The 20,272-nt window shown below is 40.2% G+C and overlaps 1 protein-coding gene across 1 annotated transcript in view; it reads right to left on the bottom strand.

The window, feature by feature from the left end:
• Nucleotides 1-1,396: 1,396 nt before the first annotated feature.
• Nucleotides 1,397-20,272, bottom strand: part of LRRK2 (leucine rich repeat kinase 2) — a 98,827-nt gene continuing 79,951 nt past the window's right edge. Inside the window, exons 43-51 of the mRNA XM_063134126.1 lie at nt 17,129-17,229; nt 14,966-15,160; nt 13,366-13,559; nt 12,876-12,948; nt 10,518-10,702; nt 8,394-8,546; nt 5,778-5,986; nt 4,360-4,434; nt 1,397-2,666 (exon numbers count right to left, since the gene is read on the bottom strand). Coding sequence (XP_062990196.1) covers nt 2,545-2,666; nt 4,360-4,434; nt 5,778-5,986; nt 8,394-8,546; nt 10,518-10,702; nt 12,876-12,948; nt 13,366-13,559; nt 14,966-15,160; nt 17,129-17,229 — 1,307 coding nt within the window. The 3' untranslated portion in view covers nt 1,397-2,544. The remainder of the gene's footprint in view (nt 2,667-4,359; nt 4,435-5,777; nt 5,987-8,393; nt 8,547-10,517; nt 10,703-12,875; nt 12,949-13,365; nt 13,560-14,965; nt 15,161-17,128; nt 17,230-20,272) is intronic.

Genomic DNA, 20,272 nt, shown 5'->3' with positions numbered 1-20,272 from the left:
GAAAAGATTTTAAATATTGTTACAAGGTAGCTTCTGTGAGCAGTACTGACTCCATTTTGAAACGACCCCAAACCCCACCTACAGACTGAGAGCATTCACAAAAGGCCTTGGTCAAGTAACCATTTCCTGATAGACTTCTTCAAATGCATTCCTGAGACAAAGGTAGGGGTAAAACTAAGCAGAATATGAATGCTGGATGGCAAGAGTCATACCTGGTCATACACATGCTAATGCAGCCCTGTTGCTGAACTCCAGGCTGCATCAAGTACAGCCATCATCCCAAATCACCCTCTTTTCCCCATAGCAAGTAGATCTTTAGATAAAATCATACAAAAACCCTCAAGTTTGGGGGAAGAGGCAGGCTAGCTCTCTCTCTCTCTCTTTTGAACCAGAAACACAGAGCATACTACACATTCCAGCTTGCAAGAGCAAGCTGCCATGGGTGAGTGCTTTGCCTCGCTGTATTCTTTTCCTCTTCACCTAAGACCAAGAGTTGCAACGCTCCCCAGTTCTGCTCTACAGGAAAGGGCTGCAGCCCAAGGAAAGGTATATTGCCTTTAAAGATTCCCTCTACTCTTTCCCCTGCTGTCTCTGTGTGTATGCTCTTAAGTCTCAAAAAGTCTATTTTTCAGTCTTGAAACTGCTTCTAAGCCTCTACTTGCTCAGCTAATTTCCCCAAAACTAGCTTGTGCTTTTGTATTTGTTTCAACCTCAATAAATGTGCCATTGTGGCGTTATCCCCTTCAGTGCTGTAAGTTTCTTGAGTAAGAATCGCCTTACTTAGCCACAGACGCTCTATTGCCAATGTCAAAAGATTCCTTATAAGTGGGTGTAAGTCTCATTAGAACATGTGCAAGTTTATACACGGGTCTAATGAGAGCACATCACGTAACAATATCATTTGCTCTTATGAAAAACTACCAAAAAAACACACACACCTCCAAGTAGCTGATGGATCTCACCCATATTTTTGCATGTAAAGGGGAAATTTGATGAAACCAAGTTTTTTTGTTTCCTGTTTGTCTTTGTATTTGGAAAACTAATAAAATTTAAGGAAAAAGATAGAATAAGCAGTGTCCATTCAGATTAGACTACGTTAATATCCTTGTTACATTTTCCCATCTTCTAGAATCTGCATCAAATACTCTACTTTCTTCTATGAAAATGGTGATGGGCTTATAGATTCCAAAGATATCATTAATACAAGTTTAATGAGTATTCAAAGTACTACATAAGTAAACATAATCACAGTAATCTGAGAATTACTGGGAATATTGTCATTTGAACAGCATGTTCCATTCAGTTTAGAATACTCAAGCATAATATGATAAAACAAACACTTGTTAAGTGCAAAGGCTACATCCCAAATGATTTATAGAATGAACAGCCTGGTGCAAAAGATACAAAATGTTTATTTTTCTTATATAATGGACATGTACAGTTTTTAAATTATAAATTCCCATATAAATAGAACATTTATAACATGGCAAGAATGTGTTAAAGCAGAGCTTCAATATTATACAGCTATTGCATTACAGATAGATAAAAGCATAGAGCAGTTCTTCTTTAGCATCTCCACGGTAAACCATTATTTTCTTTAGAGAGAAGGGTTGTTTCAGTTTGCAAGTCCTCCTATGGGAACACCTTGCCCTTCAGGCTACAGCACTGAAATCAAAGTGGTTGATTCTCCTTGTAATTCTAGGCTGTTACAGGGGAAAGGAATATGGTATGAACATATGTGACATACATGAGAACATCTCTCTGGTTCTGTGAACACTTAAATAAAAATTTGGCAGTGGAAAATGTGAAAAGGGGAAAAGAGCATCCCAAGAGAGATGTGCTAGTGGTATGTGTCAGAGAATAAGGTCACTGAGGACCGAGTCATGTTTGCCTTCACAAAAATCTAAAGTGCTTAAAACAGTATACGTTTAGGAAAAGCAACTAGCAAAATTCTGTTGGAGGATTATACTGTGGGTACCTTAAGCATATTGGCATTAACTTTTCTATTTACAACAGACCAGGAACCAGAATGTTGTGTTCCTATATGCAAATGAATAATACTGCACATATATGTTTGTTGTTTTTACACACACACAAAAATAGAAGACATGGCCTGTTTGACTTCCTGTATTTAAATAGCTCATCAGGTCTAAAATACATCTTCATTAATATCGCAACAAAACTTCAAAAAAGTTACAGTGCATACAAAATATAAAGGAATTCTATATACATACATAAATACAGTATAAAAATAGGATACAGTGAAATTACTCTAAACCTGGAGTGCTATACATGACATCAGAAACCAGCTGGCCGGGGCTCAAGCTCAATATTACAATATTTGTTTTCTGATCATTTGTGGCCCGGGAAAATTATAACACTGTTCTGCCACTAATATTCTTCATATTTTAAGCCAAACAAATGGTGGTATATTCTGACAAGCATTTCTGTGGCACATTTCAATTGAGCTAGAACAGAATCCCCGTTCAAGTCCTTTGAAATAAATATCCAGGTTGTTGAAAGGACGCTTTGCCACATGGCCGATTAATCCAAAGAAAAATTCTTCATTTTTTCTGCTAACTCCCGTCGTATCTCAATGTGTTTTCTTAGGTTTTGCACTTCATGTGGCAGATTAATGTCCCATACAGACACACACGATTGTATTCCTGCAAATAAAACACACACAAATAATATCCACAGCATTTTTCGTGTGAATTATTCTTTAAAACAAGACCTCAAGAACTATAAAACAGGTATCTAATAAGAGATCATTGTTTAAAGGACTGAGTGAGAGAGATGTAATGAAGGGGGCAAAATAGGCATGATGGCAACAGATCCAGCTTGGTTTTTTTTAAAATCAAGCCTAGCATATGTAAGGCCCACATGCAAGAGCCAGTGTGGTGTAGTGGCTAAAGTGTCAGACTGGGAGTCGGGAGATCCGGGTTCTAGTCCCCACTCGGCCATGGAAACCCACTGGGTGACTTTGGGCCAGTCACAAACTCTCAGCCCAACCCACCTCACAGGGTTGTTGTTGTGAGGATAACATGGAGAGGAGGATTATGTATGCCGCCTTGGGTTCCTTGGAGGAAGACTGATGGGATATAAATGCAAAAATAAATAAATAAGAAGTATTCTTAATTCCAGAGAGCTGTGATGTCTTATATAGTGACTGTTATGGTGGCCTCACATTAGAAAAGTCCCCAGATTGTAACGTGGCAGAACGAGTCTTTTCAGGGGAGGACACAGGTAAGTGGTCCCCTGGCAGCAGCTCTTCTAACAGGCTACAGCAGAGGAAGAGATGGGAAGCAGGGCCAATTCATGGGCTCTGCTGAGAGACCAGCTGGCTTCTCCTCTCCCTGAACAGTTTCCATTCCAACAAGTAAGAGCAATTTTTTAACTTTCAGAACTAGTGCTGGAGTTCATTTTTTTCCTTTTCCATCCTCCTTTTCTTGGTTTTCTTGATTCTCCCTAGGCTGCTCTGAAAGCCCTTTTGGTTGAAGAATGGAGTATTAATGCTTTAAAGAAACGAACAGGATACACAACATGGGTTTGGATGCAGGTTGACTGGGGAAGAACCTTGCCTGAGGCCTGAGAGTAGGGATGGCTGAGTATATTTCTTACCTGAGTCACTTTCACATGTTTTACTGATAATTTCCTATGACATCTGAACCCAGGGCACTGCAGTTTGTTTAAACTATGGTTAGAGAGAACAAGCCAAGATCATACTGTGGTTTCATATTATTATTATTATTTTAAAAAGCACAGTTCCTTGAGTTTGGACATTAAAGGGAACTGTGGTTACTTTAGAAATGAAAGTGGGATCTTTGCATCTCCTTCCCCACAACCATCTCCACAAAACGAAGAACAGTCCGAGGTTTTCAGTTGCCATAGTTTCCCATTACATCTTAGTCCTCCACTGGTGAAGATGATAAAAGGTAATCTTGGTGGGGGGATATTTTCATCTACAAGTAAAGTTGAAGGCCACAGTCCTGCACACATTTACCTCGAAATCAGTCCCATGGAACCAAATGGGATTTACTTCTGGGTACGCATGCATAGGATTTTGCTGTCAGTTAATTAGCATGTTATACAGCATATTAAGAATCTGGATACATGGAAATGCTCTTTACAAAGGTTTTGATTCAATGAATTGGGAGTAACTGTAAGATAGCCTCCTATTGTGTATTATTGACATTGTGCAAAATGAATTTTACAAGAGCCTACAGAAACAGAAGACAGAACAAAACAGCAGTGAAAATGTTAATATTGGATAATCTCATAAAACCTTCACAAATACCTTTAAAACTGAAATGTGAGAGTGAAACATTTTATTACACAATGGAAGCAATTAATTCTTACCTTTAGCATATTTATTATCTTCATTGTCACCTTTATGGCAGTAGCCCAGTACCAACACAACATTTTTGAGGCTGCCTTTTACCAGAAAGGAAAAAAAGGTGTATAAGTATTAACAAAACACTGGCTTGGATCCAACCTATGCCTGCACCAGGGGGAGGGAGGGTTTTTTTACTACATGTTGTCCCTACCAATTTTTACAGTAAGTATTTCAAATGTTTACAGCCCTCTGAAGGCCTTGAAAAGACACAGGCCGAAACGCGTCGGGCTTTTCAACCGACAAATAAAAAGTTCAGCATCCTGAGAATTTGTTTCTCCCTTCTTTTCACCTGCTTTGGGGGCCCAGCAAGAAAGTCTCTTTATGTAATTGGAAGCAACTCTGGATCCACCAGTCCTTTACAGCGCAATGTCTAGTCAGAAGCAAGACCCGCTGAGTTCAATGAGGCTTGCCTCCAGGTAAGTGGAAAAAGCATTGCAGCTGCAGACATTATTACCTCAGTCTGCTGTTGCTGTCCTGCTGTTGCTCTGTACATCACTGTGTGCACATATGTGGAAGAATGCTTGATAAAACTTTTAAAATAAATACATTTACCTGTGAGCCCTACTGGTTTCAACAGCATTTACTTCAAAGCGATTGCGGCCATATTTTTGTAACTCCTGATACAGCTGTGGTGATGGGGAACTGGCAAACTGGGTTATAAGAGATTTCAACTTCTTATCTAAAAGCACCTGTGTACTGTTCTAAGTCTTTTTTTATATGCAGCATAGGCAATGATTTGACCCCGGATAAAGGCTTTGCTGGCCTCCCATTCCACGACAAAGGAACCCACAGTACCCTCGTTGACACCAGCGTCTTGGAAGTTAACATATGGTCAGCGCAAATGGATCTTCAGAGCCCTTATGACAGCCAAAAGACTTCTATTATCATGTTGGAAGGATAAATGCACACCTCCAATAATGCAATGGACTAACACTATCAATATTTAAACGGGTGTTATATAGGTGCAACTTGCAAGCGCATAAATATATGGATATTTGGTCTGCTTTTCTTGAAACCTATGTATAAGTCTCTCCCTTTTTCTTTTTTATGAATCATATACTTTATGAAAAAAATAACGATATTCTTATGTATATAATGTAGTTTTTTCTGGTTTTTTTCCTTTCTTTCCCCCCCTCACGACTCTTTTTTGTTCTGTTTCGTTATTATTCAGAATAAAAAAAAGGGGGGGAGTGAACAGGGGAAATCCAAGTGAGGATCCCCACCACCACCATGGAAAACTCCTACTCCTAAGTTGCAACAACCACTTCGGAAGAGGGTGGGGAGGGAGAAAAAGGCAAATGTACATAGACACACACACGGTCTAAAATTAAAACATATCGTTCCTGGAACCATGAAAATCTGCTGTGAATGCTTCACTTACCTAGTTGGGCTGTCATCATGAGTCTAACAGAAGCACAGAAGTCGCTTATGATTCTTATGGGCCGACGGGTGGAGAGGTCAAGCAATAAGACGTGCCCTCCCCCTGTGCCTATCCAGAGGGCCGTGTTCTTCTGCAGGCAGAGGCTCTTCACTCTCCCAAGATAAGCGAGTTTTTGTTTGGGTTCTTTATTCAGTTTTGGCACCTCCTCTCTGAAAAAAATAGGATGGCATTTATATTAAAAATTGCACAGGACTGTGTCTTTTCTGCTGGTTTCGATACAAGTTCTTGGAAGTATGTAAAAAGGCCATTCTTAACTGAAGGATAGAAATGCTTTGAACTGCACTGGCTTCATCCACTTCTTTCCCCACGATTACTTAGAATATTACAAGCAAACATCCAGCAGACTCCATTACTACTAAAGCTTATTTTGTGGAACCTGTTTCCAACAGCGTAAATGGAACCAATAAAGAATGTGGGGCAGTTACGCCAAATGGCAAGCCGGTGCCAAATTCTCCCTCCTTACCTTGCAAAGTGAAGTAATGCAAATGTCATCATTTTGTGACCCTCCTCCTGACACCCTATGACAGCCAAGGATGTCAAATGGTGGCATGGTTCCACACAGGAAGTGATATCACATGTTTCTATTATTATACGTTACAAGGCACGTGACCCAGGCCTGCCGGTTTCAGCAGCCGCCCCATATTCCTCATAACGTTTATTTCCAGCAAAGAACATATGGATGTAACTAAAAAAGGAGATAATTTCTTTGACATTCGGTTGTATCCAATATTAGTCCTATTGAAATGAATGGGGCTAAAGTTAGACTGATAATAGATACAACCCTTTACCTCAGTAGTGGGCAAGCACAAATTGCCCTCACACATCTGGGATTAGAAGAGAGGGTTTCCAGGTCGAAGGGCATGGCTTCGAATATACTTGAGCATTGCACAATTTATAGCAGCCTTCCTTCCCCAACTTGGCATCCTCCAGATGTGCTGGACTGCAAATCTCATAGTGGCCATGCTGGCTGAGAATTATGGAAGTTGCACTCCAACATATCTGGGGGGCACAAAGTTGGGGAAGACTGGTTTACAGAGTGTGCACAGATTGTTGCTTATAAATTATGCTCCTGTAACATGCTTTATTCCTCCCCTACCCCAACCCATCTTTATTATCCGGTAAGGATAAGTATATGTGGAATATCTCTGAATAGCAAAACATCAATTTCATTATAAAGTTTTTCCTCTGCTATTTTTTAAATGCATGCCTTTATAATATTTTGGAATGGGAACTGATTTGCGTCCAAAAATGTAACTAATCTGTGCAGTTCACACATATACTGGTGACTTCTGCTAATGCTGGACTTCTATGAAGTCTACAGATGAGGTCAGAGGCAGGATCTGTGTAGGCCTATGTCCTCATCTCTGGTCTTCACAGAGTTATGCTTTAAACATGTGAGGAAAGATATGTGCTTTGTGTCTCTTTCTGTTACATCCCACTTCATCCAAAATCTTCGAAAGCTACAATGATCCTGTTCAGATGACACACTAAGCCATGGTGGTTAAACATGTTGAGCTAAACATTATGGCTTAGCATGTAGTGTGAACGATGACTTAGCATGTAGTGTGAACCATTCCTAACCATGGTGGCTACATAACCATGGTTTAAACACACTCACTAACCATTTGCTGCAAAAGGGTTAGCAGCTTAACCATAGCTTAGTGTGTCATCTGAACAGGCCTTATGTGTATGGGCTTTTAGGTAGCTGACACACCAGATACGTAGAATTCCAAAGAACCAACAAGTCTTATTTTTTAAATGAAGTATTTCATATGGCTGTTTTAAGTAGTTTCAGCTATACCATTAATTCTTTTTAAGTCACTTTATAAATCACTTTTTTTAAATCAGAAAAGTAACTTGTAAGTGAATTAGGTGAGGTTGACTGTATATGCTATGCTTCTCGCCTGCCCAAGGACCTCCACTTCCCTTACTCGGCTTCGTCCTTTTTCTTCTGCTGCCCCTTACGCCTGGAACGCTCTTCCAGAACACTTGAGAACTACAAACTCAATCACTGCTTTTAAAACTCAGCTAAAAACTTTTCTTTTCCCTATAGCCTTCAAATATTGAGATTGTTCTGACTCTATACTGTTAGCTTCACCCTACCCGGTGCCTGTTTACACTTCCCTGTGCCTGTTTGCATTCTCCTTTCCCTCTTTATTGTTTACTACAACTTATTAGATTGTAAGCCTATGCGGCAGGGTCTTGCTATTTACTGTGTTATCTGTACAGCACCATGTACATTGATGGTGCTATATAAATAAATAAATAAATAAATAAATAAATAAATAAATAAAAATAATAATAATAATAATAAATGGACCAGTCAAACAGCCAGGAAAGAGAAGACCAAGGATTTAAGAGCTGTATAACAAAGAGAAAAATTCATGTTCTTTTACTGTAGTTTCTTGGGTTGTTTGGCTGGAAATCGCAAACCTGATAGGAAAAGGATTGTTTTGCTGTTTTGAAACCAGAATTTTAGTTTTAAAAATCAGCCTGGCCACCCAAGACATCCTTGTCTCCTCTGTAACAGTTCTATGGAAAACATCTAACACTTACTTTAGAAAATGCACACAGTCGATTAGTTCACAAAGTTTCTCTGTCTTTTTATCCCAAACTTCGACAAAATAGCTATTCTTCTTTGCCAAGTAGATGGATTTGTCTACTGCTATTGAAATAATATTGGCATCGCTGTAAGCCTTGTGGCATAATCTGAGGGGCAAAAAAGACAATCAGAATGACTCATTATGACTCAGATAGTGCATGTCTCACCATCGCATAAATGGTAAATTAGTGAGCAAATGAACACGTCTGAAAACGCTCAATGGACATTCCCCCACCGACCCAAGGCCTGAGATCCAAAGTGGCACATTCAGAGCTTCCACATATGCGCCTTTGCCACTGCAATGGTCGCTCCTGAGGGTCTGGATTCCCCCCCACACACACTTCAGCCACATGTTTTGCGTCACCATGGGATTCAGCTTATCTTGAGGAAAACTGTTTTAATTCTGAGCCTCTCTGGTGATGTTAACTATTGCAATAAAGATGTGGATCCTAATTATTCAATCAACTTGACCAATCAAGAAAACAAAGGATGTTTCTTTCAGAATCCATACAGAGATTTGGTGAAATGTAGGTATTTCCTGTTTGAAAGCCTGAATTTCAAGGCAGGCCACAAATGCGCAATTTGTGGCTCTCCAGATATTTTGGCCTATAACTCTCATCATCCCTTACCATTGGCTATGCTGGCTAAGGCTGATGGGAGTTGTATTTATTTATTACATTTTTATAGCACCCAATAGCCAAAGCTGTTTGGGCAGCTCACAACAATTAAAACCATAAAATACGAAACAATAAAATACAGACAATAAAATACAATATACAAGTTTAAAAGTTTAAAACTACAATATAAAGATAAAATATAACCAAACAGAAGCTAGAAGAAAGCAATTTAAAATACAGTCCCAGATAAAAGCAAACTGAAAAATTAAAATGTCTGGGAGAATAAAAAGGGCTTCACCTGGCACCAAAGCGAGAACAATGTAGGCGCCAGGCAGACCTCTGTGGAAAGCTTATTCCACAACTGGGGTGCCACTGCAGAAAAGGCCCTCTTCTTAGTAGCCACCCACCTCACTTCCTTTGGCAGGGAATCCTAGAGGACTATTGAAGCTGATCTTAGAGTCCAGGCAGGTGTGTATGGAAGGTAACTTTGAATGTTAATACCAGCACTTTGAATCAGGCGAAGAAATGGACTGGCAGCTAGTGCAGATGAAAGAATACTGGCATAGTATGACCATGTTGGCTAGTCCTTGTTAATAGCCCCGCTGCCCTATTTTGGACCAGCTGAACTTTCTGGATCATTTTCAAAGGCAAAGCATCTGGAGGGCTACAACTTACCCACCACTGATGTAAACATGTTATATTTTAAAAAGACATATTTAAGGCAAGTCATCTATATGGTATATCTACTGTAATAAATTGTGTTTGCGTACAGTCTTTTTTGGACAGTGGTTCCTGTGCCACCAGGAATCTTACTATAGAGTTATGCAAATAGCTACATGTATTATGCCCAACAAGGGTTTAACTGATTGACAATTGGTCCTACCTAGAGTATCTCCAGGATATCCATGCATTTTAGATCAGTTTCTGGATATACACAGCTCCCAGGGAACTCAGTAGAAGTTGCACTGGTGGCAAAAATGTATTCCAAAGCAATTTTTTTTAAAACCCCCCACTTAGATTGGAAAATGTGAATAAATGGAAATAAATACACTGAAGAAAATCATGCAGGATTTATGCAAACATAAAAAGTACCTGCACTTCATGGAGCTCAATCAAATGAATGCAAGTTACACAACATTTGTTTGAAAACAACAAATAATTAAGTTAACCTTATCACATTTATATTTTCCAATTGATGACGCCAAATAAGGTTTCCTAAGATTGTTGCTGTTGTTGGTGGAACCCTTCAGCCTGCCAAAAATATGCAGATCAGATAATTTATTTATTTATTACATTTCTATTCTGTCCAATAGCCAAAGCTCTCTCGGCGGTTCACAAATAATTGTAAAGAAGAGCAATAATTGAAAAGCAAAGCAAGATACTTACAAATAATGGACATAGTTTGGAGAAATCAACCAGGAGAAACCAAACCACACTGTTATCATTAAAAAACAAACTTACAATTGGCTTGTCTTTGTCTCAATGGGTTTTTGGACAGTCAAATCGCTGGACAGTGATACAATCTTTGTCCCACAGCCTCCCCAGATGGTATTTTTTTCAGATGAATAATTAGATTCAGTTAAACACATAAGTGGAGTGCTGATGTTTCCAAGTAGTAAAACCCTCAAAGGTGCAGCACCTTTGCACTGAAAAGATAGATAACACAACAGTGGAAAAATTGATAGACATCAACTCAATATCAGTAGTTTATGAAAAAATGGTATATTGCTACTGTAGAAAAACCTAATCAGCTTACTGTTTTGAATGACATTGCAAATATCTATTTTACATTTTATTGGGACACCATTCATATGCTACGCAGAGTTTAGAAGATCAGTGTGTAATGTATGTCCTCTTAGAAGTAAATCCCACTGAGAACAATGGGACTTACTCCCAGAATTATACAGAAAAATCCTCTATAACTCCCAGCATGCCTCAGCTAGGCATGCTTGGAGTTTTTGTCTAAGCATGCATAAGACTGCATCCTAAATCACTTAAATATCAATCAACATGCATTCATTGATTTATGCAAATTGAGATACACTGAGGAAAAGCAAATGCTAAAGAGCCTAACATGAATAGGGAAAGAAGGATATTTATTGTGTATGATTTACAACTATTCTTATATGCTTTCAACAAGTTTAATATAATATTTTGCATTAAAACTGAATTTAATATATTTCTTGTATAAATTATAACATTTGAACTATTCATACAGTTTATTTTATTTATTTGCCTGGAGTTGTAATATATATTGAAAGCTAAAAGAAGTGTGTGTGTTGGGGGAGGGGGAAAGCACGCTATGCTTTAAAAGGCACATTAGAAAAAGGCACATTGAAAAAGGATGCTGCACCAAAGCAAATACTGAGGCCCAATTCACACAACCATCCAGACATGATTACTTGAGATGCTTCCCAATGGTGGCTCTTGGCCCATGGAAACGAAAGTTATGCACACCGATCACCATGTGCAGGAGATGACTTTTAGCACCACACTGGCAATTGGAAAATTCATCTTTTATAGAATTTTCCAAGGTGCACTGAATCCAAAGAGGCAGGTGCACATTGCCAGCTGACTCTGGGCTGAGAACTTTTCAAGTGTCCACCATGCAGACATGCTGTAGTAGGGCCTGCCCTACCATGAAGCAGAGTGAGACAATGGCTTCAGGCAGCAGTTGCTGGGAGGTGGCAAAAAGGTTTTAGAGGACAGAGCTACATGCCAAAGGGCCTGCCCTGTGCCTCTTAAGCTATCCTCCTGCCTTCAGGTGTTCGGGAGGATGTTGTCCGATTGCCAGTGTTGGAGAAACAATCAACTGCCAGTCCAGTCAATTTTTGTACATGGAATTGGAGGGTACGCCATTTTGTTCTTCAATGTAGGCAGCAAAATATCTTGGGTTGGTCTCATATTGTAATGTGAAGAGGCCTTGCGACTATTCGTAAGTCACTTCCAGTGCAGGGCCAAGACAAGGAGGTCCACTGAAGAACAAATTTGTGGCACTCCTTCTCATATCTTAGAATTTCTTATCTGCATGAATTCGCCTACATATCTCGATTTAGACCGTCTCCCTTGCTCCTATACATCTTGACCTGTTTCTAAAATAGTCTGCGATAGAGAGTATCTAAATCCTTTGGCACGTGCACAGTACAACTGCTCTGCATTTAGCTCAAGTTGGAAATACAGGCATTGCTTCCCTGCATGATGATGAGGCAATAGCCAGAATATTTTCAGCTCTTAGCAGTGCCCATGATTTAAAATGGCCCAAGTGAAATTTTTTGATGTTATTTATTTTGAACAGCAGATACACATGGCAAATAACGAAGTACTTATGGAGTGTCACTCTTTCAAAGGGGATGCTTTTGAAGGAACATATCCCTTGAGCTTGCAGAACTAGTCACATGGTTCCTTCGATCCAGGCCAATGTTTCCATCTTTTTTAATGCCAACGGATTTTTTGATCAACGATTTATAGACCCAACAAGTAGTTCTACAAGACAAACAAGGCAGTCGGATGTATTCAAAAGTAGACATTTATGGAGTATTGTGAGCTTTATGGATGAGCTACTAGAAAATTGGCATTATGTGTACGTGTGTGTGCTGGGGCCTAGAGGTAAAGCATAATGGTCCTGATCAGACAACAAGCTAAGCCATGGTTAGGCCACTAACCCTGTTGCAATAAACGTGTTGTCTGAACAGGGCCCATGTCAACTTGCAGGCACGGGAAGGGAAGTTCTAAAGACAAATATCTATTGGTAGTGTATTAAAACATAATCTATATATTTAATTGTTATATAATTCTTGGAAGATAGTACTGCATATGTACCTTTATTGCTCTGTCTTCAAAAATTGCTAGTTGTCCATCAGCTGTACCCACTAAAAAACAATTCTTCTGCTTGCTGAAATGAAAAAGGGAATTGTATAAGTGTATCCTTAAAATAGGTTTATCACACTAAATGCAGTATATATTTTTGTTTACTGCATACTAGAACAACATCCCACTTCCATCACTTTTAGTGACCTGCAATAATATGCAAGTGCAAAATTACGTAATTGGATGCACAAATCAAGTGTATTCAACTTCCCATTTTGTAGGTTATACTAAAAGCAGGCTTGCAATTAGACATATGCCCAAAGGGAGTAGCAATTCTGGCAACACCCACTACTCAAACTACCCTGTAACATGCAGGGGATGGATGCACGGGTATGCAAAATTCTTCCTGGGATGATAATTTACTGTATTTTTCTGAAAGACTGCCATAACGAAAAAAAAAATTTTTTTATGATGTTTAATCTATCATTAGACTCATCCATACTTTTGCTTTGGAAAAAAGTTGCAGTAAAGACACGTGACAGAATCTGTCATCTTCTGAAGCTGGTGCCTGCGCTTCTCATCTTGCGTATGAAAGGCCCACAGGGAACCGGACTGTGTTCCTGCTGCAACCCAGTTTTCCTTCTCAACAGGAAGAGTCACCAAGGCCAAACACAATATTCTAGTGTCTTCAATGTCCTGTGGTGGGAGCAGGGAGGGAAGAAGAGCAAGTAATTGCCCTCGATTCCATACAAAACAGACGCATTAATCCTTCTAGGCCTTTATTGGTTTTTTTCTTCACTGACCCCTCTCCAAGTGAAGCTTCTAGAAGATACACAACCATGTGGCTACACAACATGTGTCGAGGTTATTTCTGTCCCCAAAGACATATCCTAGGTTGCATTTTTCATTCTCTCATTGTCCTCATTACACTGTTGTAGAAGGAACAATACATGGAAGAACAAGGTTAAGCAACCTCCTTCCTCCTGCCATCCCTCCACACTAAGCCATGGTTAGGCTACTAAGCTGTTTGCAGCAAATGGTTAGTGAGCATGTTTAAACCACAGTTATGTAGCCACCATGGTTAGGAATGATTCAAATAACATGCTATGGTTCACATGACACGCTAAGCCATAATGTTTAGCTCAAAATGCTTAATCACCATGGCTTAGTGTGCCGTTTGAACAGGGTCACTCTCTCAAGGCAGTAAAAAGGCTGCCTTGGCTTAGTTAACTCAAGGCTTAGTTAAAGCCATGGTTTAATGTGTCTTCTGAACACAGCCCAGCTTTCTGACTTAACCACCGTGGTTAAAGCCGTGGTTTAAGGTGACTTCTGAACGAGGCCAGAGAGAGATAGTGGGGGGGGGGGAGGGGACATGACTCAGGGTTCACTACATGCATTTGTGTTTGCTCCTATGACTTTTTATTGTATAAAGATATTTAAAAAGGTAGGACTTTAGAAAGGTTCCATGCCTAACATAATGGAACAGGAAACAAGAGAAGTCTGAAAACCCAACTACTTGAATCAACACTTGAATCAAATCACATCTCCTCCTGCCTGAATTCTACTCTGGGTTTTTGCAGGTGGGGTGGTGGGAGAGATTAAAATGGAAAATGTTCAAAGTAGTATCTCTCTCTCTGGCATTATATAATGTTTGAAATCAAACAATTCCATCCAAGAACTAATGTCTAGCTTCCATGAGCTTCTTTATGGTTCATTGCAAAAGATTTATTCTAAAATGCCCAGGTTTATACCATGTAGGGGGTTACGGATGGGGCAAGGTCTGCCCCGCGAGTGCTTGCACCCTCCACTCGCATGGCTTGTCCCCATGAACCAGGCCACGCAAGCCCTTGTCGAGCACTCACAGGGCTCTTGAGCACTCGGCAGCTGCCCGCCTGGTTTCGGCCCTTTCCCCTGCTGCGTTAATGGCAGCCATCATTAATGCAGCAGGGGAAATGCGCACGTCCCAGAGGCTCTGGAAAGCATGCTTAAACAACCCCCCTGCACCGATGGGGGCTTTTAACATAACGTAACCAAGTCTTCAATTGATTACATACTGTATCCAATACAGAAGCATGAGAAGAACATGCAACGTTGACACCTACCTGACAGGTGCGTCCATCTGTATTTAAATCAATAAATGAGAGTTGTGCTCCTTCTGTGTTCCCGCTACCTAGCCAGACTCCTGTCTTCTTAGAACTCTGATTCGTAGCAACCATGCATTCCGATGTAGAAGCACAGGGCACTGAAATGTATCTCATCAAGCAGACAAGTTCTGCAGAGTTCAAAATCTCATAAACCTGCAGAAACACCATATTAGTAACAACAGTGGGTGAAGGCTCTGGCAGGATTCCTTTACACATAATGTTCCTAACTGTAAGCCATGTACTGAAATACACTGCCAATGTCACATAGCACTGCTCTGTTTAGGAAGGTATTTATTGACAAGGATTTATTAGGTATTGGCCTGCCCGAGACCTGAGATCTGTGGGAGGAGCCCTTCTCTGTGCCCCACCAACGTGAGGTATATGCTATGGTGGGACATGGGAGAGGGCTTTCTCTGTTGTGGCGCGCCGGCTGTGGAATGCCTTCCCCATGAAGGCCTGACTGGTGCTGGCATTGGCTTTATTTCAGAGCCAGGTTAAGACATGGCTTTTTAACAAAGCCTTTGATGGCTAAATCCACCAGCCTGCACACTGTATTGTTTTAATTGGCTTTTACTGTTTTAAAATGTCATATTGTTTTTAACATATTAATGGTTTAATTTGTTTTAGAATTGTATATTATTCTATTTTATCTGTATGTACATTGATGGTGCTATATAAATAAATAATAATAATAATAATACTGTACGCCGCCTTGAAATCCTTGTGATATAGGGCGAGATATAAATGTTTTAATAAATAAAATAAAGAAATATGCATTAAATACCTGAATCATAAATACCTCTTATGGAGTATTACATTTAGACTTTTTCTCAGATATATAATTTTTTGCAAATTGTGGTAATTCTTTTTGATGTTTTTCTACACTTGTAAGTCAGCCTGAGTTGTCATGGACAGGAACGATGAAAATATAGTGGCCAACTAACTAACTAACTAACTGAGAGCTAGTATAACATACTGACAGGTTCAAAACTCTCCTCTGACAAAAATTCACAATGTGGCCCTGGTGCAGGCAATTTATCTCTCAGTCATAGCTCCCCCACACCTGCAATAAGGAGGTAAATAATATTGACTAGCCTTCAAAGGTTCGTGTAAGGATTACTGAGATAATGTATGCAAGCCATTTCAATATTTTAAATCATTAAATGATGCTAAGTATTACTATAAGGTTATTTAATAAGTGGAAGGGCAAATGGAAAATATATTTCTCTGGGCCAAGCAATAAAATTTTAAATCAGCAATATGCTAAGATTGTACCATATAATGAGCTGATTTGTATGTAATGCTAAACTATATTTTAGCTGCAGCAAGCCTCAAGCAAAGTTGTGAGCAGTTTAGATTGGTTTTGGATTATCCATGGCTTGTTGTGATGTTCAAATCTGACAAAGTGTGGTCAATCTTGACTACTGTTTGTCAAAACAAGCTAACTTCAAACCATGGACAATCATAGTTAAGATTTGTTGGGTTTGTTGGGTTCATGCACCATGCTAAGCTGTACCTAACCTAAAACAGAAGTGGTAGCTTCCAGTCTCCTCTCGGTGACCAGGGGGAGTACACAAGGCCTAGACTCACTGCGGCTCATGGTTTAGCGTTACATGAGAACTCTCCTAATACTGGACTGATAACTACATATTACAAATTCATGCACATGGCACTAGCCAGCACAGTTTAATTATGTATCACACAGCTGCTAATTATCAGAAGATAAAGGGCTAATCATGCATAGTTATGCATACAGAAGCCCTTCTGGTACATAATTACATTATGATCTTGCATAAATTTACTTAGAAGTAATTCCTACTCACTGGGGCTTACTTCCAAAGGTTGAATCCAAAGTGCCCTCTCTGATTAATTAAGGTCGCAATCTTATACACACTGTGGGTAAGTCCCACTGAAGTAAGCGAGTAGATGTGAATGAGTGCACAGAACCTATCTAGTCCCACTGCATTTAATGAGTAGACGTGAATAGATTTACATTGTTAGTTCGTCAATTTACCTATGAAACAGATCAGATCACCTTTGTAACATTAGTGGCATCCTTGTAACAGAGACAGATGGAAGTTTATAAATACATGCCACAGAGAAAATGCCAGTCTGACCTACCTGACCAGATGTAGGTCTTTCCTGGGGATTTTCTTTCAAACATTTCTTAATTAAATCTTCAACTTCTGGCCAGGGGGTGCAATTATATTCTTTGACAGGATCTAGAATGGAAGGTTCTGAGGTTCAGTCTGAGAAAGAGAACTACACAGAGCAGTGTTAAGTGTAGTAGGCACTTCTTGCAAGGATTTCTTCAATCAGAGGAGTTTAGAAGAATGTTCATGTAAGGTTAAAACCTGTGAGGCACAGAGATCCACCTGTTTATGGACCACAATAGAATCACACAACTTTCACAAAGGGAAGCTGGAGATACCAACGATACCTTAAACTGCATGTCACTTGTAACTCTCAAGAAAAAAGTAGCCTAATAAAGGGAAATGACAGTGCATGGTGTTCAAGAAGTAACTATTGCATACTGAGAAAACGAAGTGTCAATGCACAGGGTGAGAACTTGCCTTTTATCATTGGGGTTCATTTTAGTGCCCTGCAAAGTGATCTACTATATTCCCAGATATAAGCTTGTGCTCTTACTTAGCTTCAGCATTGCAGACACTGAGAATTAAACCGAACTACAGTTCTTTACATATTGGCAGCAACTCAAAGTGGCATGAACTCCAATCAGTGGATTTTATCACAATTTTTAACAGGATCTGTAGCCTTGTTCTTTTCATTGCAAACAACAGTTGCTTACATAGAGATTTCCTTGACCTTTCCTTGAGGTCAGCTCACACCTCACACAAGCTGTGTGTACATGATGGAGCCCCTGCATGCATACCAGAGCCACTGCGTTCTGTTCTTCGAAATATTCATGGTGTCCCACGTACCATCTTATACAAGAGGGACATCAAACAAAGAAAAATGGAACCAGTGAACAAGCATATCAACAAAACTAAGGATGCACTCTGTTTGCTCTGCTAACTTAGATGGTAAACTCACAACCTTAATTTCCTTATGAGATCAGAACTAATACAACTTTGGGGAAGTCATGGAGAAACCAAGCAAGAGAATGTGATCAAAGCTCCTCAGATGATATACCCCTCAGCTTCCAATCATTTGGAACTGACCACAGTGGCTCATGTTTTAATTGCATTTTGATCTGGATTACTATAATGGTCTCAACGTGCAGCTGCCTCTGAAAAGAGTTTGAAAACTCCAGACGTTCCTGAATGCGGCGGCCCAAGTATTTACTGGAGACAGTTATTGGGAGCACACAGCGCCGGCCGAAGTATTTTGCTGCCTGAGACGGAACAGCTAATGGTGCCCCCCATCCACCCATTCAAGATGCATAGTACCCAAGGCTGGCCAACTTGTTTTGGCAGGTGAGACAGAAAATCACACAAGCATCTCTTCCCCTCCTTGGCAGTAAAAATGCAATAATAATCAAATAATTAACAATTGTGAGTTTGTCAAACTAAAAGGATAAAGAATTGCTGCCCTTCTCTTTCTCTACAGATTGAAGGGCAACATGCTTCAACCCAATTTAGAGAAGCCCAGCTGTGATGGGAACACCACAGCTTCCAGAATGCACCCAGCATTCTCTTCAGGTGCAAGGTGGCCTGCATCAGACAGCAGCAATAAGCAGGTGAGCGGAGCACAGGGCAACAGCCCTCTCATCTGCCACCTGAGGCGAGGGATTCACTTCGCTTCATGGGAGGGCCAGCCCTGGGAGCAAGTGACTCCCCTGTTACAGTAACTTTACTGGCTTCCATTCCATTTCTGGTCCATTTCAAAGTGCTGGTTATGATATTTAAAGCCCTAAATGACTTAGGACTAGATTACCTGATGGCCATCATCATCATCATCATCATCATTATATCCCGCCTTTTGCCCAATACTTGTCTTCCCCAATATGAACTTGCCCAAGTGTTAAAATCTTCAGAATATAATCTTCTCCATAACGTGCCAACATCATAATGTGAGAAGGGGCTTTCTCACTGCCTGTATGCAAGCTCTGCCGCTCCCTCTCTAGGGAGGCCCAGACCCTACCCCTGCAGGCCTTCGGCCAGCAGATGAAGACCTTGTTTAGATAGGCCTCTGATCACTCAGACTGATCACTTTTTCCTGCTGTTGGTGGTAGTTTTATGTGGGTTTTGTTACATTGTAATTTGATAACATTTTATTATCTTAGCAGCCTTTGGCGCTTAGTGAGGAAAGGCAAGACATAGAAATTTAAATAATAGCTAACAAACAAACACAATTTTACTGTCCCATTTCCCCCCACCCCCATCCCCGCAGACCTCTTCCACAGTGGCTTGGTTCAGACAACATGCTAAACAACGCTGCTTAACCACAAAATGGTTAAGCAGCATGGTTTAGTGTGTTGTCTGAACGGGGTCACTGATGGCTATATAAGGCTGGATCAAGCCCTTGCACAATGGGACTCCCCCTCTCCTCCTGTGCACATCCCACCACATGTGCCCCAAATCTGCTCTGGAGGTTCTCCCAACCCTCCGGAGCAGATTTAGGATATGTGTGAGGAACTGCAATCTGTTCCGCCACCAATGCCCTTCCACTGTAGGAACACCACCACAGGATCCAAACAGTTATCTTGGGCAACTGATATACGTTCACTGTAGAAATTAAAGGCAGTATCCAGCTCTGTCATTCCACTAGTGCAAATGATGGTACACTAGTGGAAACTAGGCCCTGAACTAGGCCCAAGGCAAAAATCCAACTAAAGTTCCACTTGAACTGAAAATCTCATCCACAAGGTTAAAATATTTGGGTAACAGGGATCAGATTCGTTTACCAGTATCTGGTATGGCTTTATGGATTACATCAGAAATGAGGATGTCAAAAGAATACCACCAACTTCACACTGAATTATACTGATAGGCTCCTTTTGAAAAATGAGCGTGGAATGTAATTCAATCATTAAAGATCTGTGCTGCCTTTGTCAAACTGTAAGATGTCCCACGTGTTTCTTTGATGTTGTTTGTATGGATTTGCATTACTCACATGAAAATTTAATAAAATATTTTACATATTAACAAAACCCTATAAAGTTTCAATTGTGCAACCTCTTTCACGAGTGGGCCATGTGGTCCACTAATGCGTGCTCTGCTAGTGCAGTGCACCAGCACTTGCAGAAAAGGGCAACTGAAATGATCAAGGGGCTGGAGCATCTCCCCTACGAAGGAGGGTTAC

The sequence above is a fragment of the Elgaria multicarinata genome, chromosome 9 (genome assembly GCF_023053635.1).
Source record: "Elgaria multicarinata webbii isolate HBS135686 ecotype San Diego chromosome 9, rElgMul1.1.pri, whole genome shotgun sequence".
NCBI lineage: Eukaryota > Metazoa > Chordata > Lepidosauria > Squamata > Anguidae > Elgaria > Elgaria multicarinata.
The sequence above is the reverse complement of the archived record's forward strand: the minus strand, read 5'-3'. Positions and strand labels throughout refer to the sequence as shown.